The sequence below is a fragment of the Dendroctonus ponderosae genome, unplaced genomic scaffold, assembly GCF_020466585.1.
Source record: "Dendroctonus ponderosae isolate FM_Combo_2020 unplaced genomic scaffold, Dpon_F_20191213v2 Dpon_F_20191213_1, whole genome shotgun sequence".
In the NCBI taxonomy this organism is placed as follows: Eukaryota; Metazoa; Arthropoda; class Insecta; order Coleoptera; family Curculionidae; genus Dendroctonus; species Dendroctonus ponderosae.
Genome location: NW_026017110.1, coordinates 19,417,536 through 19,443,308, shown reverse-complemented (window position 1 = coordinate 19,443,308; position 25,773 = coordinate 19,417,536). Strand labels below are relative to the sequence as shown.

Below are 25,773 nucleotides of genomic sequence, written 5' to 3'. Positions count from 1 at the left end.
CATTTCCCCTGAACTAATCGCATATCCGCAAATTCGTGAAAGGAAATTCAAAGTAAGTCACAGTTTGACAAATTATTGTTAAGATTGACAAGATCTACCTGTAACTATGTGTTAATGACAAAAAACATCATTGCCGCTGTGCCTTTTCATCAAAAAATTGTAGAAGATAACTTAATAAGATAAGAATCTTCTAGAAATTTTCGAAAAAAAATTTTTCAATATTTTTATGTCCCCAAGGGAGTCTCTATCACCCCTTAAAAGGAAGGACGCCAATTTTGAATCACCCTGTATATATAAATACGTATATTATAACCTACAATACAACGTATTAGTTTGACAGAAGCAATTAATTACGTCCAAGCCTGACCTGTGATCTGTTCTTCTAATACAACCTTAACTATATAAATAAAATGAATAAATATGAAAGAAAAACACAGCAAAATGTAATTATCGATGTTTTTGAGAAATTACTCATATGAATAGGTATGTTTCGATGAGAAACAATAATTATTTAAAAAACAAAACAAAAAAAAAACACTTGCGTAATGAAGTAGCTTAAATTTTGTTAAAAAGAAACAAACTTATTATAACGCGTTTCATATTGATTTACCCCAGTGGCGAATCTAGGAGTTTTTTGAGTGGCGGGAGGTGCAGTAATAAATTAATATTTTGTTTGTTGTCTACCACAAACATTTATTATGCAGGTTTTTTATTGCACTTAAACTCAACAAACACCCATAGAAACAATAATAAATAGTAATAAAAAAAACAAAGGAAATCATATTAAATTGCATGTTAAATAATGTAAAGTATTTGCGCANCCCACCACCACAGGGGGGTGGGCGCAGGGTTACAGAACCGGCACTGATTTGCCCATCGATGCGTAATGAAGCTCTATTGTTCTGGATCCGTTGACCCGAGACTCGACTTGGGATCCGAATCTTTAAAAAGATTCTGATCTTTGAAATGATCCGACTTGCCCTCCACTATGCCCAGATGATGTCCATTTGCATTGTATTGCACGATTCAAAGTTCCGAACTAGTAAAATATTACTACCTACTTGTTTAGTGATTTTCATCGGAGACAATTGTTAAACCAGATGTTGAGCGGATATTCTCTAAAGAAGGCAGGGTCAATTTATGAAAAACGCTCAAGATTAGGTGCAAATACAGTGTCACAACCATTATTAATAACTTTTAGTGCAATAATATGTTCTATTATTTGTTATCTTATTTTATAACAACAAATAATCAATATTTAGATATCTATTTCGTAATCTTTCATATTTAGTATAAAATGATAAACATCATCATCAACGTCAAAACGATTTCGTGCATTCAGTAGTATATCAACTCAAAGTAGCTTTCCTCAACCACGAGCTAGTGCTGAACGTCAAAGATTATACAAAGCAAACAAGAAATTACGACTAAAAAATACAGAAACTCAAGAAGAAGAGTTTACCCAAACCCAAGAAGAGCATCATGTACAACCTCTCGTTGAATAATGTAAAAGTTGCAAATAAAAAAGATATTTTACATTCAAACGAAAATTAAATTACATTTTACCTATACCTGATCCATTTACAAATTATTAGACTAACAAGAATATTAAAATTATAAAATAAAATTATTATTGCCACCATGCGTTAAACAAGTTCCATATTTTATGGTTTCTATAAATGTATGAAGTTATCACTTGTGTCGAGCGTCCCGTGACGCACACCATTTTTTTTCTTTCTGTTTCTTTTCAGACACTCAACTACCTTTTCTAGCTGATTTTGTGTTATCTCTTTAAATAACTGGTTACAATATCTGCCAATTGGACAATAACGCTAATTTGTTATTTCAGCAACAAATGTTAAAACCCCCATTTCTTCTTCGTGGTGTAAGTACTCATTGACCATCTTCGTTTTTCTCATTTTTCAAAAATATTTCCTTAATTTTTTTCCGCTTTTTATCGTGTTGCATGCACTCGCTTTTTATACATTTACAGTTGTTCAACTGTTGTTGTTTTCCATGTTTTTTGGGATTTTCCAGATTGGATTGTCCAGATTTTCATATAACATTTCATAACTTTTTAAATTCATACTAATTTATCCTCTAATGGGGATGGGAACATGCTTTTGTCTTTATATCTTATAATACATTCGTAATGCCGATTGTTTGCAGGTTTTTAACAAATATTTCAAATATTGCCTCCAAAATATGCCGCATCTATGGAAACTGCCTAGTAGATTTTCATATCAAACATTATTTTTCGAAAGATCTAAATGACACATTTCCCATATGCATGTCGCAAAATCTGTAAAATCCGAATGCAGATCCGCGCTATTACCTCTACATTTGCATTTCTGCGATTTTCCTGGATATTCCAGCCAGATTTAATGCATTCTAATATTCCCGGTGAGATCAGCTCGGTCGGGATTTCCTTATATACGTTAGTTTTATGATACCTGATGGAGAATATTTCTGAAACGATTCTAGATAGTGTCACATAAAATATCCGACCGTAAAGTTGACCAAGAAACTTTCATATTCCTTTTACTGCAGTTTTAAAGCAGTCGAGTGGGTCTTTGTCGTTTTTCTGCACCATCGCGTATTACTTTAGGTATAGAACATTTTCGCTAGTCAGTTGGACTATTTGCAACAATTTATTTCATACATTATTAATTTGAAAAGTTCCTGTTACTTTAATTACGTGTTATTTTTTATGTTACTTCTGGATTTGTATTAAGCGAACTTGCTTAAATACTTTTTGAAGTTGAACGTTATCTGGCGAGACATAGGATGGCTAGATAAAAAAATTACAATTTTCCTAATATTGCAAACAATGATTTTCGCCTGTTAAAAGCACTTTCAACTTACCTTGGATAAGTGAACAAGTGCATTCAAATCATTGATAAGTTTTTTAGATGCTGTATTGTTTTAAAAATGCTGAGTTCATTTGTAAAGATATTACCATTTTTAATTACCCGATCTTTGCCTCCTGATTTGGGTTTTTCATGCACAAAAGTTAAAATTTTATTTAATTGAATCTGAATAGCAAAGCCTATATAATAAGGGATTTTTTCGATATAACGCTATATTTATTATTTACCTATTTTATAATATTATGAAACTGTGTGTAAACTATATATAAAACTCGTTGTGGCATATGGTTCTATTTCTATAGAATTTAAATTTTTTTTAAATTTCATTTTTAAATTTGACGTGCATTTTACAATTTGGTTTTATTTTATTTTTGCTCTGTAATACATTTTGAACATGCAAGTTATATTAGTTTTCTCAAATTTTATGTCAATTGAATGAATTGAATCTCTCTTAGTAAGCAAACAAATTGTTGAAGAGCCACTGAATCAACATATATAGCAGAAGTTAAGAAAAAGTGTAAAAAACATTTTTAAGAACAAGAAACGATAAAACTTCTACACTTTACAATTGTCTAACCTTTGCCTTATATATCAACTATGTAGCTTCAATTTCCGTATACGTATTGGTTTTGTAGAATAATTGTAAAGCCTGTGATATGATTTTGACTTTGATTTCATATTATATTTAACAATTCCTTATAAATAACATGTAAACCAAAAATCTGTTTTAAAAATTGACGAAAATATACTTTAAAAACTAAAAATGCGCTTTTTTCCTGGAATTTTTCTAGCCTTAATTTGAAAATCGCTTTAACTATTCCAATTATTTACCCTTTTGGTAAACTTAACAACACGAAAGTGTCTGTATGAGTATCTTTGTTCTCAAAATATGTCAGTTTCCATTTATTTGTATTTTTTCTTTCTGGCGAGTTTTTCAATCAAAGAACGTATCTAAATTTAGAATATTTAGTAACTAAATTTAGAACGTAACTAAACGTTTTTAGAACGTAACTAAATTTAGAATATAATAATTAGTAGAATTATTTGTGACTCGCTGACGTTCATCTCCGAATAATGCTTTATACCAAATTGGTATGTTCCATCGAACTGTTGAATTTAAATAATCCGAGCACAGAAAAATTGATGGACAACAATGTTAGTTCCTTTAATTCGGTTTGTTCACCGGTTCATGTTTCTAAAGTTAGATTTATTGAGAACATTATCTGGAGCACTTACCTTGCTGCTCTTGCACCTGAATTGTGTTTTGGTATTAGTGTAAAGTTACTGTCTCGACCTCAACATTATTTCAAATTTTGAACATTTGTCTCCAGGGCTCTATTAGCTAATGGAGAAAAGGGTGTTTAGTCTCAATATTTGCTCTACAAGCGCATGGTGGTGGTGAGCAGCGTAATAAAATATATGGGACAATATGTTCCTGGAATTGGAGGTGGTTTTGCCGCACATGAAACTTGCAGAATATCTTTAGAAATTTACATTGCAAACGTGTTTTAACCGTCTGTTTATTCATTAGGAACTTTCCTAGCATATACAAGTGAACCCGCAATTAGTTTGCCAAGTTAGGGTTTTTAAATGAGCATGGTTGCTACAAAATAAGCAGATTTTCATCACTGGCAATATAAATTAACTATTGTGAACCATTTTGGCCATAGTTTTAGGTAACTTTGCACTTGATTTTAGCCATTTTTGATTAAATAAACGAGGAAACTTGCGTAATGAACCAGAGTTTTCAGTTATTTTTCTAATAATTAATGATGTACGCCAAAGAGGCATGTTTTTTCTATTCTACTTAGCTGCGATGGTTGGCTAAATCAATTAATAATTGCCGTGGATATTTTCAAGGATCGCTGGCTACGAAGTTTTAGTGTTTCTCTGAATGATTTGTGTTTTTATCGAAAAGTTTGGCCGGTGTTCCTGCATGGTTAGAAGTCGTTTTGGCATTTATCATATTATAACTTGTTAGAATGGAAATTGTTGATTATTTTTACATTAGTAGTTTGTTAGTCAAAATTTATTGAAATTTATTTGAAAAATTACTAAATGAATAAGAACGCACATTGTTAGCATGATTAACTAAAGAATAAGATGCTTATTTGGAGGTACGTTTCTGGTAAAAATGAGGTTGTTTTGAAAGATTAATGGAAAGAGCATAATTAATGCCAAAATCGTCTAGCTTTTTATTCTTCATTTCAATGATTAAGCATCGACAGGCAGACGGTGTAGCGATATGCATTTGGACCGTGTCGTTGAAACAGCGACGAAATTTTCCTTTGGTTTGCACGAATTGCCTTTGCGTTAGCTTCTCCTGTTTACTTTCTCGCTGATCGTCTTATTTCACGGTTCACAAAACTCCAATTGCCCATCGTTACTTCTACCTTGTATACATACATTTTACGGAATGCCATAAAGTAAAAAGGGATGTTATATTTTCCAGGTCTTTGCCTTTCCGGATGCTCGATTTGAACCATCAGATAGATGGAATTAGACGTTGTTAACTTAATTTTATCGATGCTGCAAACATGGAACTAAACAAAGGAAAAAGATGACAAGTAATTTCATGTAATCTATTACGTTCTTGTTTGAGCAACTATTCGGTATTCACAATAAAGGTTTAAAAGTAATTCCAGCTTAATTTATTGGGATTGCTAGTAAACGGTTAATAAGTGTTCCATCGTTCGATAGAAAACAACATATTCTGGAAAATGTTCAGTTTGTCGAAATTTGTTTGCTCGAAATTGGGTAGCTTCTTTCATCTGCTAACAAATAATTTCAACTCAGTGAAATGGAAATAATCGGTTTACCAAAGTTAAATTAAGGGATGTGTAAATAACTCTTAGAATGGGCACAACAGATGATCTAAATTACACGAGTATTAAAGCAGAATTTAATCTTGTGAAAATACAGCGGTGATAAAGAAGAAAATTATAAAATGGTTGATAAATATGTTTTTTGAGGAAATATATTAAATATGTGATAGTTTCTTGACCAATACACGAATAATTGAAAGACGTTTGAGGGACCACTGCTGGTGCCCCGAGGAAGGCGGGCAAACAAATTGCCGAAAGCTTGTTGGCTAAAAAACTTATAGCTTTTTCTCACCGTTGCCTAGACTCAATTACCAAGAAGAAAAAAACATTTTTGAAATATTTTAAAGGTCCAGAATTAACTTAAGCAATTACTTAATAAAAGCAGACCCGAATTGTATGGCTTTGCTAGTAACCAAAGTTCCTTTTCCTTTTTCCTTCCTTTTTTTTTTGATGGAAGTGTTTCAGCTGTTATTTAATCAATCGAATATCGAATAAAATTGTAGCCCAAAACTTAAAACCCAATTTATGTCAACTTAGAAGCATTTTGATACAAAAAAGAATAGAAGGATGTTATTAAGTATTTTGCTTCCATTTAATTAATAGTCAGTCAGTGACAGCGAAGTAAATGAGGATCGGCTGCTCAGTGACACAAGTTTTGTGTTCATGTAATTGATTATGAAAAATATGCTAATGTTTTCTTACCAAGTGATTTGGGTACACTTTGAGGGATCATGTAGAAATTCTAATCTTGGACGTGCTGATTCTATAACTAAACATTTTTTTTATGATTAAGACAAGCTGGAAATTGAAAAATGACCGCAACAATTTCGAAAATTAAACATATACTATTTCTTTTGGTCGCAGGGTTCTTCAAATCAAAAATCTGCTTGATTGTCTACACTGTTTGGTTGGTGTTAGAGTTTTATTTTTTCTCTTCTTTTCGTTCTGGTACTATATTTTTTTATACATGGCTTCCATATAATTTCATTACTTTGCTTTAGGGCTATGTTTTTCTAGATCTGTTTTTACAAATGCACAATTTATTTATACTTCATCATGCAATCTTTTACTCAATATTTTGTTAATTTGTTATCAATCTCACAATCATGCTTCTTGTTGTCTGTCTTTAAGGATTTTAAAAACATTTGCTTACTATATTTGATGTTATCCCTTAATTGTACAATACATCTTTTAAATGAAGAAAATTTAAATCTATTATATGATTTTTCAATCGATCTATTAATCCATCGTAAATAAATTTGGAGCCTTAGGAGAACCGAGGCTGTTTAGGTGGAGAAGGCGTTTGGCCTGGTGAACGTCTAAATATTACAGAGAAGAGGTAATTTTAATAATGAATATCCATTAGTGTACATTAAGCAAAATCCTTTGAAACCTTCCCAGGAAGTAGGAGGTAATAAAATCGCTTTGCTTATTTGCTAATGAAAGTACGAAAGGGTCGTTATTGTCAGAGTTCCCCTTCGCGGGGTGTATTTAATCGAAATTACCAAGTATTCGGAAGTTTTGAGGTAGTGATGGACTTAAGAGAAAGGCAATTTTAATAGGTCTTTGTTTTTTTAATTGAACATTATGCTAAGGGCCGTTGGAGGACTATTCCGCTAAATAAGAAACGAAACGAGTATTGAACCGAATACCTACAAAATAATTTCTTCCATTTTGCAGTCATTATAGAAAGATCCATTATGAATTCATAGTTGCTGTTTATTCATGTTCAAACCTTATATTTTATCGATAGATTAATTTCACGGCTGGTTCTGCTGCGCAAATTTTCAACGTTTTGAAGCTTTAAATAAATCTATTTCGGTACAATTTGCTAAAAGTCGTTTTGAGGACAAACAGTTGAAAAGTTATCACATAACATGCATATGTTGTAGATAAGTTCTATATTGTTGTTATATGTCTATATGCGTATGTTCTTATTACAAGTTTAGTGTGAATGTGTAAATATGCAGCAGTAGAGCAGTAATAGATTTTTTGGTTTTTAAACTATTATTTCGAGCCTCTTATTTGGAAAAAAGTGATTTCAATAGAGGCTACCATTGTTAGTGACAAAACCTTGCTTATTAAAGAGATCGAGCACAATCTTAAGGCTGGTGGCAATAAGCAAGTCATTAACTCGAATAGGCGACAGTTTGGAACAAATATATATCGATTTTCGCCCCAGCATTGGGTTAAAACGAAACAAACTAGAAGTTATCCCTTATTTTTTGCTTGTTGAAGTTCTCGAAATATCGGCGAGGGCAAAAGATGGGCAAGTGGTATTTTACGATCCGTGAAATAAGACGATCAGTAAAACATCAAACAAGTTCGTAATGGGATAACTTACTGGAGCAAAAGAAATATATCTTTCCTTAAGAGCTGTCTTGCGTTAATCGGTATAAAGTGGCTTGAGGTCCACAATATAATAAAATGGGCGAACATGCTGAAGTAATAGTATGTAAAGCATACTTTAACAGACAAAATAACCTTTTTTAACTTTTTTTTTCAACTTTAAACCCTTTCAATTAAACCCTTTAATCTTGTTTTTAAACAGACAAAATAACCAAAATTCGAATATTACATATATGGTGAAATTAATGTTTGCAAATTTTATAAGGTTTGCAGCAAGAAGAGTTTAAACCTCAAGCGCTCATTTATATTAAAAACTATTTATTTAATATAATTGAGCTCTTGCACTTTGCAGAGAGGCGTGGGAGCTTCATTAAAATGCGAATCTTATTTACAAACGAATTCACAGCAATTCTTATTACAGTTGATCGTAATGCGTCTTATTTTAAGTCAAAGAATCTGGCAGTACTATGTTAATTATGTGCTTATCTGCTCAACCCGGAATCGTAATTTAACCGTACAAATTAACACATAAAACTCGATAACATTGCCGTTTTTTGATAATATTTTATGTACACTTTTGAGGCTTTTAGAGTACAACTTTGTAAACAACTGGTCGTTTATTTTGTAGTAAAGCGAAAAGTTTAATTTTCCACTCTATTACCTCAACATATATCCATCTGAATTCTTATTTATTTCCAGTATACAGCAAACCAACCAAACAGCAAAACGAAGTAGCGGATTTATTATACATGCTTGGCGTTCACATAAGTTAAAGTTGAGGGAATGGGATTTCGGCAAAATAAATTCGTTCTATTCGTGAATAACGATATATTAATACACAGTTGAAGAATGAGTCCATACATATGTTTGCCATTATTAGATAAATAATAAAATATTAAACTTGAAAGTGAATTTAGAAATTGAGGAAGTTTCTAAATCTAAATACTGATAAACAAATTGAGAAGCTACTGATTTAGAGTTTTGCCACTAATGAGTTTGGCAAAGCTGGATTTCAAGTTTAAATTAATTCGAGTGTTTCCGCTGAAGTGTACATTTAAAAATAATCATGAGTACCATTAATTTCTGGTGTTTTTGACAGTTTCATCTTGCAATAGTAACAAACAGTCCTGCCCTAGGAACATTTCAGAAGATTATTTATATATGATTCTTACTCTGTATTCAATTATTTTACTCAATACAGTTTCAAATTGAGTCCTCAAGCGCACCTAAGTGAAGTAAATAAAGTAATGTGTACGGTTTAATTGCATTTTTATGAAGTAAAATCATTTATCGTGTGCTAAATAAAGTACGATAATAATCGGAAAAACAGATAGTTATTTGATTTGTCTAGCTATTTATATTGCGCCTTAACAATCGTAATTGTGCCATTAGTTTGAAAATACCTGTTATTCATCGAATTGAGTGAATGAGACAATTCAAACAACTTACAAAGATAATATCATTAAGCTAAAAGATTATATCTTTTATGTAAACATATTTGCCTTAGTGTCAATAACTGAGCAAAATTCAGTTAATTGTCCAATTAAACGCATTAACTATTTAATAACTTGATCCGCAAATAATCTTCTAGATCTGACACGCAAGAAAGACAATTTCTTGGAGCTTGTAGAACGCTTTGCAGAAACATGCAAACCAGCATTTTCTGGGGAATTTTTGCTTCTAGCCTCTCTTGATATTAAACAGGCAAAATTTTAATTTCGAGCAGATTTCAAGCAAACATTTTAATACTTGCGGGAATATTTTGTGCGGAATTCAGATATTTTTAGCCGGATTCGCTTTATTCTTGAGTATGGAAAACCTTATATTACTCTCATAGTACGGCAAGTTTATGCGGACAAATGCGACCCCTAAGATATATAGACTGTTTTAAATACGATCCTCGCTTTTAAAAGATCAGCAGCAGCAAAATATATAATCGCTTGAAACGCAATTTTAGTGGTTTAATTATTTTAATTCCTATAAAACATTAATGGCAATTTTTCGGAGCCAATAAAGGTTTGAAAGGTAAAAAATATGAATCTAGAACGAATAATGGTTCACAGGGAAGCAATACTATGAATCGGAATATTCCCTCTATCGTAAAACCCATTCTTTTCTGTTAAGGAAAATATTATTCTTTGTAAGGCAGCCTCTGTTTGCTCATTAAACACAGGCTATTATTATAAGCCTCAATAAATGATGAAAGTTTTTCCGTTGAACAATGTTTTACGTGATGGAAAGCTACTGCAATAACGTTTTGAAACTTTGGTTTAGAAAATGAGCGACAAGCACCAACTTGCCCCAATAGACACTTTCGCAAATCCACAAGCAGTTGGTTCAAATATTCTATGAAATTTTAAATCTTCCACTATATCAAAAGTTTATCGTGTAATAAAACATAACTCCTGCAAAGTAATAAAACAGTGGAGAGGCTCTAAACTGTTATCGTTGAAACATATCGTATAAGTCTACCTTTATACGCTTTATCAGATTTCATTTCGTCTTTTATGGTTTTCTTTATACTTTGGTATATGCGCTTATGCAAATATCTGTATTAAAAGATATTTTAAGAGCTCATAAAAAGTAATAATTTATATATTTCGGTTACATAGGCGTATCACATAAAAAGGTAGGTGATGATATTACATATTTCAGTGAAAATTGCAATTAAAGTCGCACAATTTTCCCGCTTTTGCCGTTTATTTTAAATTGTACTATCGAGTTACAAAGCAATTATAAAGGTCTAATTTTTGTTATATTTGTGTATGTGGCTGTAAGTTATTTCAACAAGTAAATTTGGAAATTTATCAGACTGTTTTCTTCATACTATGATTATATTTTCAAAATTGTACTCTAAACCTTTAAGGTCGGAACGGCAAACCAGCCTCAAGTGGAAAATAGTTGGGGAGGATTTTTGGGTTCAAATCTGCAATATTTTCTGCATGTTTCCAGTTTATCTTCTCAGCTGTTTAGAAAGCTACAACTTGTCGTTTTCAATGAATGTTTCCAAAAAAAACTGGTGAATTGCTTTACAGAGCATCTTTTGGCTATTGAGGCAAATACATACTAATTTCGAAACTACCTGAACTGAATTCCTCCAACAATTTCATATGGTTTGCGTACGTTGAATAATTAAGTGCTAAGCAATTCACGTATGCACATTTGAACACACCTGCTTCATGTGGGCCTGTTTCAAAAGATTTATCTTCATATTTTAAGCCGCCCTCCGTTTTAACGCAAACACATTTTCCGCAGTGCGTTTCTGAATTAAGCTCACTTATTTAATTACCTCGTTCCGATAATAGAATAGAAATTTCTAAACATCGCAAGACGATTCAAAGAACGTTTCAGTTCTAAACGAATGTATATAGTATGTTAGTTGAAAGGGTGGTTCAATTTATTTAGTAATATTCGCGTCAAAAATTTTGTGTTGGCCCGCAGAAGTACAAGACATTACTTAATTAATCATTGTTCACTTATATTCTAGTTCTTATGATTAATATCTATGCGGTTTATTGGTTTCAGTATGGATAGGGATACTTTTGCTCGTTTAATTAATACACATGCCGAGTTAGTGTGCCTCTGTTTTAATTATTGCTCAGTTAAAAGTGAATTTAAACTCCAAACCATTACTTTGCATTTTCAGTAACTATTAATGGTGAAAATGCGTTCGAATCCTGTATTAGAAAAACAGCATATTTGCTGACAAAAGAATTTCTGCTTGGCACTATTTGTAGACCTTTTTAAGCAAAAGCTGATACATAAAGGTGATGTTTTCAAGTATTTGATTAGATCTTTATAAGAAAATGTCCATCTGAGACTGTAGTTAAATCATTACTGCCCTCTTAAGGTATATTTTAATGACTATTAAATATACTTTGACAATTTCAAACAAAAAAAAATATACCAATTCATCTAAACTGAAAAGCTGATATTTTGAAGAACGTTCTAAGTCGGCAAGTCAAATGAAGGTTTAAGTGCTATTAGTAAGTTCTTCCAAAAACACTTACCATCGGGATGTGGTACGCATTTAATCATGTTCTGTACTTCTCCATATATGAACTAATCAAACTTTTTTTGCCTCTTAACCATATTTGCTCTCTTGCCATTGGTAGGATTTTCATAATTTATTTGTCTTCTTTGATGCAACATGCTTTCCGTTATGCTTGTGGAATTTTTCATTGCAGTTTTTGAGATTTTTTCTCACTTGTGACAATGTGTAGACAACACATTGTCACACTGCTAACATAATTGCTTCAATTTCTAATGATTAACTTGAATTCGTAGGTTTCACACTTTTCAAATACTAATAACAAATTTGGACTTTTAATTGCTGATATCTACGACAATGTAAGGGCTGAAAATGTAAGTTTAAATCAATCAAATTAATACAGTTTAGTAAATTGTCTTCTATAAATATGGGTAAAAATATAATTACAATATTGAACTGATCATGGCTCTCTTCATATATTAAATTAATGAAGCGCTATTAACATTCAAAATAACAGTTTATTGCCATATTCCAAACCTTTTCCCTTATATCATAAGTTCATTCACCTAACGGAAATTTTTGCAGTTCAAATCAAAAATTTTGAGGTCGACAAACATACGTAATATCAGAATAATGATCATTAAGTTATTAATCGCGGTTAGAAAGTGAGTGATAATTTGATATAATGTGACGTCGTACTCTATAATCTGAAGCGGTAGGAATGGACATATGATTTATTATCAAACTTTTTAAAGTTCAAATATATCTGCTAAAAATAAGTATGATGTAATAAGATGAACTCAAATTTTCAACCATAATTTGAAGGTAAGCCGGAGAAAATTAATTATTGGGATAGATGGGCAAATAACAAACAGGAGGGAGTTGAAGAAACGAGAATTAATGAACGTTGAGCGAATAGATTAAAATAAATCGCATGGACAAATAAAACATCACAACTCCAGAAGCATCACAGAGAGAGCGAATGAAAGCTCTTCATTTTAAACTCACTTGATAATAGAAAATGCGGATGCAGTAATAAATTGAATTAAATTTTAAATCTCTGTTGATGGCTGTTGAATTATAAACCGTAGCATTCCTATAGATTTTATGATGATTGATGATGGTTACAGTTTTCGGCCAGCAACTTATATAAATAATGTTTCACGGAAAATCACGTTTCACTTTAAATGCGTGGAAATGCTCACCGGACCAGCATCAATTTCTGAGTGACCTTTATAATCCAGTGGATGACTCTTTATAACTTTTTGCACATGTTTGGTAGGTGTTAGTTTGATCATTCCCGAAGCTAAGACAAACCTCGAAACCTAGAAGTTGTGCTATTATTTATTACACGGATACAGTAAACCGCTGAAAACATTATCATCTTCATAAGAATTAAGCAAAGTGGATGCTGCGCCCACAAGGTCTTAATGGATAATAATACAGCTCAACTGCGGTATGAATATTAAGCCTGAACGCTTTTAAAATTTATTTGGACATGTAAAAGCACCGGCTAAGAGTTGTGCTATTAGTTGAGGGGTGGTTTCATAAGATTCATACATACTATTTAAGTTCTCTTATTGTAGAATTATTGCTATTTGAAATAAAGTAGAGGGATAGTTTCTTTGATCGTGCTGATTTTGCCCAGAGGGCAAACTAGAGAATCTCGTAAAAATATAATACTGGCACACAACCGATACTGCTCAATAGCGCAGTTGGTGCTGGACCAATCGAAGCGAAATCGCCACTTAAATCACTGCTTTGTCTTGGCAAAGTAAAAGGGAATCGGTGTGTTGAGCGGGTGCTTGAAGAAAGTGTTAAAATGAAAATGTATTTAGTATTGCAAGTTCTTAATTTTTGTCTTTACTTCTTTATCAATGTTATCTGATGTTCTATCTTTCTAAGCGATTCATTATAAATATTCAAGCTGCCAGAAATGAATAGGCGTTAAAATTGGTTATCAATGAAATAATTTCGGCTCACTGAAATTCGTTTTATCTGTGTTTCAAGGTCAGTTTATGTGTAATGTGTATGTTGGGTTAGTTTGGGATCTTGATTGCAAACTAGCTGCGATTATAACGATGTAATTTTGCTTCGACAAAACACAGACCCGATAGTACTATCAAAATGTCAGAGTTTAATTTTTGAATTCGTGCTGATATGTGTAATGGAATAACTATTTTTACTTGAACCCGGTACCAGAAATAATTGGTAATTTACATATGAAGGCATTCAGTAATTATATACGTTTTAATAATTTAAATGTTTAGTATAAAGCAAGAACTTCTCGATATATTTTCTCATATTTATTGAAACTGATTACGTTATAATGTCTGCAAATTGAATGATTTACTTACCAATAAAAACTTGAGCTAAATGTTTCATTCTGTTAACTGAATCATACCGAAGACACCTATTAAATTTATCTAGAACAGAATTGATGTAATTTCTAAATCAATTTTAAACCTTGAAGAGGCCAATATCATAATTTGTCTCGACCTTCCGAAAGACAAGCGAAAATCTTGATCTGTTGTGTTACATGCTCAGGTCACATGTGTGGAAAACATCTAGAATCTCAAGGTTTCATCAATTCCATATTTTCATTTTCAAGCTTTTGAGTTTTAATTTAAAATGTACCAGCAGATTAAGTCACAGTTAAGTCACTTTAAATTTTATCAATTTTATTTGAAAATGTTGACATAATTCTTTTGGTGTCGATATCTTCGCCAAGATGAGAATCATGACTATGAAAATATAGTCAAATGTTGATTTTTATGTGAATATTGAATCATCGATTGGAGTGATCACTAGTTTGGTAAATAAATTGGCACCATCCATCGTACTATCTAAAACTTTCTCGAAAAAGTCTAACTTTTCCAGACCGGAGTGTTTTTTTTAAGCTGTTACAATCTCGAATTTTGTGGCATTGGTATAAAGGAAATCTTCAAATTTCCTCATTTATTACTTAATTTATAAATATGGCGAAGTTTCCAGAATTTCTAGAACTTGTAGTGTAGATCCCTAGTACCTGTGTAGATTCAGTTCAGATATAAAAATAAATTATTAACACTTGAGTGACTGTAGAATTCTTTCAGATATTAAAGATAGCTCTCTCAGGAATATTTCTGCATCCTACATTCCAGCAGATTCAAAATAATAGGGTAGCATAAATCGAAAAACTAGTTTGGGAAAAGTCGTTACAGAAGAAAATTACCTAATGTCAGGAATTCTTATTGCACTAATATTCAGAGCGATAATAAGCTCTTATGGCCCAGGTGCAGATAAAAGAGTTTCTAGAGTATTCCTAGCTGGTGTACTTAAATTCATAATAAATGCATAATGAAAACATAGAAAGCCTGTATAATGGTTTCATTATAGAACTTCCTCCAGTGAGATGTAAACGTTTTATAATATCTATATGAAAAAATTTGCAATAAAATTGAAATATCGATAACAACATAAAAAGTACTATCCTGGAGAGAAACCGTTTTCATACAAACTTCAGAAATCATTTTAATGCTCGTATGTAATTAGAATACTTATAAATAGTTGAAAATATGTGTGGGTGTCAACTTGAACAATAAAAGTTACACGGCAATGAAATTAAAAAGAAAATAAACAGCATTAAGTTAATGTAAAAATGCACATCATCATTAACGAACTTATGCAGCCCGTTGCAATCCCTCAGAATTTCATTATTTCTTAACTTGTACTTCAAGACAACTTTGTTGAGAATTTTCTCTGAAAACAAGTAATATCTTTAACTTAACAGCTGACTTATCACCTATGATTACATTTATTGTTGCAGCTAAACTAAAATTTTTGGAAGCCAATATTTGGTCTGATAATTCGATAACTCAAGATGCTTTCTTTGTATAGGCTTATTTACTTTTGCGATACCGTCTATCCTGTTTCCGCATCAGAATTCTTATACCTATGCAAAACTAACGACCACATTAAAGTTGCCCCTGGGAACTTCCAAGTGCGCTTGAAGAAATCATAAAGAGATTAAGGGATTTATTCGTGAATAACCTTTACGCACACTAAAACAGTTTGGAAAAACTTCGCCGAGTAAAGCGGCTTATCGAAAATAATAAACTGGAACGAGGCAAAGCTTTCTTAGGCGAGACAGCCTTAGAATAAAGAAACTTATTTTTTTGAAGAACTTTGTGGTTTCTCATTGAAAAAGCGGGGTTCCTAAGCTTCCCTATTTGGGGCCCAAATTTCACTTTAATACATAAGCTGATCTGTCAAGAAAACATGCTTTACGGGAGTAGAAAGTTATTGCATTTACTCAATTTCGTTTTCTGGAAAAATTAAGTCTTTGATACAAAGGATACTGCAAAATGTAGGTATATTTCCATGTTTTACGTTGCCTAAGGTCCCGTTACTATTATGAAATTCACTGTGAAGAAGAAAAGTTTCTGAATTTTCCCAATTAAAACAGATTGCGAGAGAACTAGACCGACAAATGAAGACTGCAAATTCTAGAGAAATGGTCTGATTCAAAAATGTTTCTTAAGAGAGCATGGTTATAACTAACATTTCGTCACCAGTTACAATTTTGCATCAGCTCATTATTTCAAGTCTGGGAGATAATTTGGACAAATAACGAATTCAAAAGCATTGATTACGAATTTGGATTTTTATTCCCGTTTTTCGTGAATGCTTGATTGCATGGAAAAATGTAATATTGCGACTAAAATTGGGAGAGTTTTTATCAATACAACTAGGTGAAGTCGACATATTTGTTTATTGAATATGGCAAACTACGACAAAATCATTCAATCGTTTCAAGGCTTATCCATAATTTTCCGTTAGTGTTCAGGATTACTCCAGATTTATCAAAGCTGAACGGCATCTTAGTTTTCTCGCTTAATGTTACCTTGAAGTTCCGAAGTATTGATATCAAACCAACTTTTGATTGCAATATTCCAAGAAGCTTTCCTGCAAATAGTTTACTTATGTTCACAACATGATATCATTGCGTGTAGGAGTGATATGTTTTTATCTCTATAAATAAATTAAGTAGTTCAATGGGTTAATAAATAATTAATTATCCTTTAGTTGAATTCCTTGTTGTAGTATTTAGGTTTTGTCCACTCACAAAAAAGTTCTGAACAAAACGAAAGTAGGGGTGCCACATTTCTACCCTGTATAAAAGTAAATTGAACTACAAAACACTACCATAGAATGCCACTCAATTTGCTTATAATGTATACCAAAATTGAAGTTTATATGTTTAACCGTTTTAAAGAAAAAACAATAAAAACTAATATTTTTCGCCATTTTAGATATCAAATATCTCAAAAATGAGACTTCAAATTAAAGAAATTCTAGGAAGACCCTTTCTAAAATGATTAGGAGAACACGCGGTTAAAATATTTACAAACACCCTGTATACTGAGTACGAAGAAGCACAAAACAGTTATCACTGTTTGGTAGTAGCCGACACAAGCAAAAATTGAAAATATATTTCGTTGTGACTTTAAACTTTTCCTAGAAACTCTTGGTACTTACCAACGCAACTTCGTTGTCCTTCACCAAACGGCATGAACGAGCAAAATGGTCGCTTCGCTTTATTTTCTGACGTAAATCGCTCTGGATCAAAACGCATTGGATCAGGATAATATTCGGGATCGTAATGAATTCCTAGGTTCGTCACCATTACCAGCGTCCCTTTTTCAATGGTAACGTTACTATTTGGTATTCGGTAATTGTTTTCGCATAATCTTGGAAGGATGGGAAATACGGGATATTTTCGTAACGTTTCTGGAATAAACAGCATTTTAGAACATTGAGATGTTTAAACCATTGGTTATATGTGAATCATCAACATATTGAAAGCAAATATGGGCATAATAAATAAAATCTTTTGGAACCCTCCATTAAAATTGACAAAAAAAACTCCCAATTGTAATCCAATTATTTTATTTTTTTTATATTACTTACCATTAATAACTTGATCTAAATATTTCATTTCGGTAATTGCATCATACCCAACAATTCCATTAAACTTGTTCAAAACAGTATTGATTTCAACTCGCAATCGGTTCTGAATATCTGGATTGGTAGCCAATTCATATAGAGCAAATGTTTGGGTACTTCCGGTAGTTTCAAAGCCGGCTTCAAAAAACAGATGCATTTGCGCAACAAACTCTGTGCTTGTTAACGGTTCCATTACACCATCACCACCAATATCGGAGACACTTTTCGTTTTGTCACATAAATTAATTAATATGTCTGTCAAATCGTTCCTTTTTATGTTTTCTCCTGCTCGTTGAGCTTTAATATCGGAAAAGAAATTCATGAAATACTTCGTTACATGTGTTGGAAACACCCTGAACTTGAAAAATGTAAGAATGGGCCTGGGAATTAGCAGTACCAATGTGTTAACAACTCGACAGAACTGAATGTCAAAGAATGCCCTTCCATGCTTCATTAATTCAACATTTTCATTATCAAGACTTTTAGTATCAATTCCAAAAAGGCATGCGGATATTGCGTCGACGTTAAATTTACTCAAAACTTCCTTGATTTCAATTGGTAATTTAGACTGTGACATATTTCTTAGTCTATTAACTAACACTTCGGTAAAATTCGCCATAATAACCGTGTAGTTCTTCAATTTACTTGAAGAGAAAGCTGCTGGCATTTTTGATCGCAAGTTCTTCCACTTGCGGTTCTCCAAATTGAAGAGATGTCCAGAGAGTGGATCTGTCTTTTCATTGATATATAAGCCATGATTTTGAAAATATGCAAAATCTGTGACTAATATTCTCTTAATCAATTGATTATTGATTGGTATGAAAACGGGTCTGCGTGTGAAATAGGCACCTCCCATATCCCAACCTTTGGCTTTCATTTCCAGATACCAATCACCAAAAAGTTCTCCGAAACCTCTTTTTCCGAGAAAGAAATTTTGGGCATTTCCGAATGGGATTGTTGGTTCCAGAAAATTACATTTTCGCTTTTTCCAGTACGTAAAAGTGAACTTCCAGAAACCTATAGCAGCAGACAAAATTAATAGAACTAAAATCACTATCATAATGATGGAAGGTGGTAACGGAACCGGTAACATGTTTTCTGCAAAAAAAAATAGACGATTTAGTTTTGAAGCGTTAATGAGTTATTGTTGCGTCTCATTGTTGGAGATAAATCAAGCATTAAGTTTTTTTATATAATCATTCGTTGCGTTTCTTGCACACATTGAAAATTCTACTTAATCGGCTATTTTAATTTTAATTTTAATTCATGTAGTAATTGATGTATACGGTTAATAATGAAACTAGATATCTAGCTAAACCCCCGAGTAAATTTTCCGAGGTATCGCGTCCCATCAGTTATTGTTGTGAAGTTGAACCTTGATTTTCACCTCATGGGTCTTTTAATAATAAATTTAATTTAGAAACAATACGTTGTGCAAATCACAATATATCTTCTGAAAACTCGTTTTACCTTGTTAAATGTACTGCTTACCAAGTTTATGTTCTCTGGTGCAAAAATGTCTGATTTATCAGTTTCGTGTTTCTTTAGTACCTATCTAGTTCAGTGTTGTGTGGTTTTCAATCTTAGTCTGAAGTACGTTAAACTGATTATGTGATAAGTATCAGAAAAATTTACAAAACAGTAAGCTTTTCGCAATCAATACAATGCACTTACAAGGTGTCCAAGTAAAGGATGCATTGCATGGAGATCTTCGAAACCCTAATAGGCTAGTGCAAGAAAATTATAACAGGCAAGGACCAGGTGGAGAATGTTGTTGAGGTTCCAACTCAGAGAAAAAATTAAATTTGAATACGAAAACACCGGGAATGTTGAAATGGGGATGCAGCTTTGGAGTTGAAATCGCTTTTTCGCGATTTGCGGCGAAAAGTGACTTGCTAGCGGCAACCGTTTAATGCAAAAGCTGAAGATAATAAAAAATATAAAACTATTGCATTTAACACTTTTTCGCACAACCTTAAATTAACGGTCAAAATGGGAAAAAACAATTTTTCAGTATTTACTTTCTTTCTCACCCATGAATGATCGATTTCAAATAAATGTCTAATCATACTTGTATTAAAGCGCTAATATGTATAGGTAAAGTTTTTATGTTATTTATTTAAACTTTTCAACAACTCCGCCTGCATGTCGGCCGGCTGGTTTGCGCTACTTACTGTAATAAGATTTTTTCAACTGGAATAATCTCACATGAAAGCAACTTATATTATGTAAATATACTCCACTGTTAATAGAAATAATGAAGAAAATAGACAATCAGTGAAAATATTGAAGAAATTGTTATTCAGAGACTTTTCAGTTTTCGCATTTTCAGCGGTTTAACGATAAATAAACCACCAAGTCGCATAGACCATTTTAAAGTAGACATTAGGACAATTAAAATGATTACTAATACAGTTTCCAAATAGTACCGACAAAACATACATTTGCAATTTTTCATGTGGCCTCAAATAGGTTTTTCTCCACTTTCAGGGTAAATATCAGGGTCAAAAACTGTTGAATACAAAAGTTTTGAGATATTTAGAAGAAAGTGGTTTTTAGGATCTTAGTTCTGTTTAAATTTTAAAGTTATTTCAAACTATATCAAAAAACAAAAAATACCGTCAGATGGCACCTTTTCTAGTGCTACAAGATGGTGTCTACAAAAATTAATTACAACGTTCCGTTTCTGTAAAACCATCATCAAGCTTTGTTTTTCAAACAGACAGAAAAAAAAGGAAACCGATTAGGAAGCTCTATTAATACTGAATTTAACATTGCCTCAACTTGCGCAATTATTTCTTAATTTAAGAGAGTTCGTATCTTTCGCAGTTTCATAGATACCCATGCAAAGCAACCTTATCTTGGACACCTTGTAAAGTAAATTATTTTTAAACTGAAGTCACTATCAGACGTTTCACATGACCTATCATGGGACTGTGGAGATTAATACGAGAGAAACAATAATATTTATATATTTCTCGATTATAGTATGTTGCAGGTCATGTTAAGTCGGCCAATAGTCCAAGAATAGAAAAATAGTTGATTTAAATTGAATATTTTGCTCCATATATAGCGATGCTCCATATGGATGAGAAAACGAATAACACTGAGCTGAGTACGACAAAGCAAAAAAGGTTGAACAATTTGCTATTCAAATACTCTCGCTTGAGGGTTGAGGCTGAAAGAGGTTTGTCTCTGTTTCTACTGTTTGAAATCCAAAAAGGATCCTGCTGATCCTTTGTTGTTACGTCACCAGGATAAATTGTGCGCCACAAGATCATTCCACTGATAAGTGCTAACACGTCAGCGCGAATCATTCACCAATTTCATTGTTTTTTTTTAGAAATTCGAGGCATTTTGACGAAATTGGGTAAGTAATTACCAACTACTTCTACTCTGTAAGGATCATTTTAATTAAAAGAAAAAGAAACACGTAAAAATTAATCAAATGTATTTAGTAAATATATGCAAAATGGTCATAATCACTCAATTGTTTCAAGGTTTATCCATATTTTTCCTTCAGGGTTCAAAAAAAGTCCAGATTTTTCAAACTGGATCGGCATCTTAGTCTTCTCGCTTAATGTTATCTTGAAATTCCGAAGGATTGCAATCAAACCAACTTTTGCCTGCAACATTCCAAGACGCTTCCCTACAAACAGTTGCCCCATGAACTTTGCTTGCCACTTTATAGTTGCATGTACAGGCTAAGGCTCCATGCATTTGATATGAAAACTGTTCTAGTTGCATGCTCACAAGGTGTGAAATTCCGTGTCATTGCGTGTTGGAGGTTGTATATTTTTATGAAATTTTAATTTCCATAAGTTAATTAACGTGGACACAAAGTGTTAATTATCGATTAATTGTTCATTCAGTCATTTCGGAGAAAGCCGTTTTAAGGTGGCCCAGCTTGTAAATTGCAGTGAGTTGAAGATCCGAAATAAATGTTGAGTGAGACTAAATTTGAGGAAATTCGTTGGGTAACATTAAAGGCTTCAAAACGTGCATTTTCTATACATGCACATCATTGAATATATGCCTTGCGTCTAATAAATTTTGGTACTGCATTATTATCTCATAAATAGTAAAATAAATTTAAAAAAAAACCTTCCTTCGCAAAAGTTACCTTTTTTATTTCACGATTTGCCTTATTTAAGCTCTTGATTCTTACCGACACAACTTCTTGGACCTTCACCAAACGGAACAAATGAGGAAAATGGTCTTTTCGCTATATTTTCTGACGTAAATCGTTCTGGATCAAAACGCATTGGATCTGGATAATATTCAGGATCGTAATGAATTCCCATGTTTGTCACCATTACCAATGTTCCTTTCTCAATGGTAAGTTTACTATCCGGTATTGGATAATCGCTTTCACATACTCTTGGAAGAACGGGTAGTACAGGATACTTCCGTAATGTTTCTGAAGTAAGACGCAAAGTTTCACTGGGTTGAAAAGCATAATTGGTTTTTAATTGGTTCAAGAATAATTCATCCACAATCAAATATGGAAATTATGTGCGTATAAATTTTATCAGATGCGGATATAATTCACTAGAACAATAGAATATGTTATATTTATCTTTTGAAACGATTTTATATTGGTTACAAACAACACATAAAATATGATTAAGTATGAATTAGTTAGAATTCAGGTTATACGCAAGTTACGACAGAAAGTATTTTCTGCACAGTAACAGTTACTTACATTTATCAAAGTAATGTAAAAAATGTAAAAAAGCCAAACTCTCAAATTTAGCTATACCATACAAACACGCTAATAATTTTCAATTTGAATTTGAATTTAGAGACTTACCATTAACAACTTGATCCAAATAGTTCATTTCGGTGATTGCATCGTACTCAACAACACCATTAAATCTGCTTAAAACAGTATTGATTTCATTTCGCAATCTAGTTTGCATATCTGGATACGCAGCCAGTTCACACAGAGCAAAAGTTTCTGTTGCCGAAGAAGTTTCGTAGGTGTCAAGAAACAGGTGCATTTGTGCAGCAAACTCTTTGATTGTTAGGGGTTCTGTTAGACCATTACCACTATCCCCGGAAACAATTTTAGTTTTGTCGCATAGATCAATTAATATGTCGGTCAAATCGTTTCTCCTTATTTTTTCCACTGATCTTTGAGCTTTAAGATTGCCAAAGAAGTTAATGAAATAATTTGTTACCTGTGTTGGATACACCTTGAAGTTGAAAAATATAAGGATGTTCCTGGGAATTAGCAGTACCAAGGTGTTAAAAAGTCGACATAATTGTATGTCAAAGAATGCTCTGGTCTGCTTCATTAATTCAGCATTTTTATCTTTCAGACATTCAGTTTCGATTCCCAAAAGGGAGGCGGATGTTACGTCCAAGGTAAATCTATCCAAACTACTCTTAATGTCAATTGGTAATTGAGACTGTGCCATATTTCTTAGTCTGTTGACTAATACTTTGGTGAGACTATCCATGACAACTATGTGGTTCCTCAATTTGCTTGAAGAGAAAGCTGGGAGGATTTTGGAGCGCAGGTTCTTCCACTTGCTGCTTTCCAAATTGTAGATATGCCCAGACAGTGGATCGATTTTTTCGTTGATGTAAAAGCCGTGATTTTGAAAATTCGAAAAATCTTTAACCAATATCGTTTTAATCAGCTTATTATCGATTGGTATGAAAACGGGTTTGCTGCCGAAATAGGCACCTCCCATATCCCAACCCTTGGCTTTCATTTCCAGATACCAATCGCTATAAAGTTCTCCTAAACCCTTTTTTCCAAGAAAGAAACTCTGAGCATTTCCAAATGGGATTGTTGGCTCCAGGAAATTAAATTTTCGTTTCTTCCAATAAGAAAAAGTGTACGTAGAGAAGGTTATAACAATAGAGAAAATTATTAAGAGTAAAATTATGATGATAATCATGAGAGCAGCTGGAACTGGTAACATCTTTTCTGCAAAAAAAACCAGACGATTTAGTTTTCAAGCGGTAATGAGAGCAGGAATTGGAGATAAATCCAGAATTAACTTTTTCATATAATTTGTTATTTTTATATAATCGTTCATTACGTTTCTTGCACATAGTAAATATTCTACTTAAACTGCTATTATATTTTTACTTTCAATTCATATTCATAAAACTAGATATCTAGCTAAACGCCCGAATTTTCTCGCCAATATTTCTCTGTTCGAAGCTCTTTAGGCAAATTTTCCGAACAATCGCGTCTCATTAGTTGTTTTTTTTACAAACTTTTTGTTGGGTATTTCGCCTCAAAAATTTTTGTCTTTAAAAAAGACAGAATTTCCTCACGTCATTTAGGACAGATTGATAAATAGTGCTCCTATTTCGCAATCAGAACGAATTATTTATCAAAAAGTTATCAACTATCACCTAGAGGGTATCCTGCGACACACTTAGGCTCAAGCTGTAAGAGAAAATTCCAATTAGTAAAGGAAATTAAATTCGTCTCTGAAGAATTATCAGAGCGAATTTTCATATACTGTATTATCCTACTATTGTTACACAATTTATTCACCAAATTCCTTTTCTCGATATACTGATTCAAAAAAATTTAGACAATTTCGAAACCTTGGTCTATAGAAAACCTACTCATAGTAACCGATATTTGAACTTCAACTCAAATCACCCGATAATGGTTAAAAAAGGTATCGTGATATGATAGAGCAAAAATAATTTGTAATCAATCTAATTTTTCCATACAAAAACAATTTATAAAAGAAATTCTACATTTCAATAATTATCCAAGTTCTTTTATTGAAAAATGTTTTAACGAAATTGAATTCCCACAAACAAAAGAAAACCAAAATAAACCTATTACAAACCTTTTCATTCCATTTATTCTAGGACTTTCAGATTAAATTAAACGAGTAGGTAAAAAATTTAATATTAGGACTACCTTCAAAACTGAAAATACAATAGCATAATTTCAGTAACATAACCTCATGACAAAATTGAAAATACAAAAAATGTGTTTTAATGTTAAAATTATCGAAAATGTAATTTATAAAATTCCTTGCGAATGCAATGAATTTTACACAGGAGAAACCTCATGACCATTACACAAAAGAACCAAAGAACACCAATCATACATAAAAAAAAACAGAGAATATCATAAATCACATATTTGTCAACATGCATTTGATAATTTCCACAAAATTCAATGGAACAATTCTACAATTTTAACAAGAGAACAATCTACAAAAAAACGTAAAATTAAAGAAAGCGCACTAATTTTACTAAATCAAAATAATTGTGTTGCTTCAGGTTCATTTAATTCAAGTCATGCATGGTTACCTATGCTAAAATCTGAAGTAGACCAGAGAAACATACACCCAAATTAAATGTACATCAAAATTATTAATTAATATTACCTTTATTAATTTAAACAATGAGATTATGTCAAAGTCACATAATTGACAATTTGCGCAGACGATTTATCGGGGGTAATTGCACAAGTGCTTCAAAATTACCGATAATTTTGCATGAAAGCTTGTTGTCTAAAAACTGCATGAGTTTATTTTTATATTGTGGCGAAAAATGTTGGGCTTTTTCGTTCCAATATTTCCTGAGTAAACAAAGTAAATGTGGATTCATTTTATTTCTATTATATTTTATTACACTTTTAATTTTATCACTTATGTTTGTTAAATATAATTTGAATATCTTAGGTATGTCAGGAAGACATTTGATGTCTAATTCATCATGAAAAGACACCTGTCAAATATTTTTCGTAAACAATGCA

The 25,773-nt window shown here is 32.2% G+C and overlaps 3 protein-coding genes and 1 long non-coding RNA gene across 16 annotated transcripts in view; 2 read left to right on the top strand and 2 right to left on the bottom strand.

Annotated features, from left to right (window-relative positions):
* The window catches only part of LOC109543062 (cytochrome P450 6A1), a 24,105-nt gene extending 4,461 nt beyond the window's left edge, over positions 1-19,644 (bottom strand). The window contains exons 1-4 of one of the 5 annotated variants that reach the window (XR_007282451.1): positions 19,515-19,644; positions 17,988-19,121; positions 17,556-17,807; positions 12,055-12,401 (exon numbers count right to left, since the gene is read on the bottom strand). Coding sequence is in view for 3 of the 5 variants with exons in the window: in XM_048670496.1 (XP_048526453.1) it covers positions 16,816-16,982; positions 17,556-17,807; positions 17,988-19,116 (1,548 nt within the window). In the remaining 2 variants the exon portion in view is untranslated. Of the gene's footprint in view, positions 1-12,053; positions 12,402-16,769; positions 16,983-17,555; positions 17,808-17,987; positions 19,122-19,493 lie in introns of those variants that run through there. The other 4 variants (XR_007282452.1, XM_048670497.1, XM_048670496.1 and 1 more) reach the window with 4 other exon arrangements.
* LOC109546936 (uncharacterized protein CG43867) overlaps positions 1-25,773 on the top strand; it is a 178,826-nt gene that overhangs the window by 51,032 nt on the left and 102,021 nt on the right. The window lies entirely within an intron of this gene.
* LOC125505828 overlaps positions 20,987-25,773 on the top strand; it is a 12,834-nt gene continuing 8,047 nt past the window's right edge. Inside the window, exon 1 of one of the 2 annotated variants that reach the window (XR_007282454.1) lies at positions 20,987-21,393. This is a non-coding gene — a long non-coding RNA (uncharacterized LOC125505828). The remainder of the gene's footprint in view (positions 21,394-25,773) is intronic. The other variant, XR_007282453.1, reaches the window with a different exon arrangement.
* LOC125505827 (cytochrome P450 6A1-like) overlaps positions 21,458-25,773 on the bottom strand; it is a 5,131-nt gene continuing 815 nt past the window's right edge. The window contains exons 2-4 of one of the 2 annotated variants that reach the window (XM_048670498.1): positions 22,837-23,964; positions 22,192-22,443; positions 21,458-21,672 (exon numbers count right to left, since the gene is read on the bottom strand). In XM_048670498.1, coding sequence (XP_048526455.1) covers positions 21,506-21,672; positions 22,192-22,443; positions 22,837-23,959 — 1,542 coding nt within the window. In that variant the 5' untranslated portion in view covers positions 23,960-23,964 and the 3' untranslated portion in view covers positions 21,458-21,505. Of the gene's footprint in view, positions 21,673-22,146; positions 22,444-22,836; positions 23,965-25,773 lie in introns of both variants that reach the window. The other variant, XM_048670499.1, reaches the window with a different exon arrangement.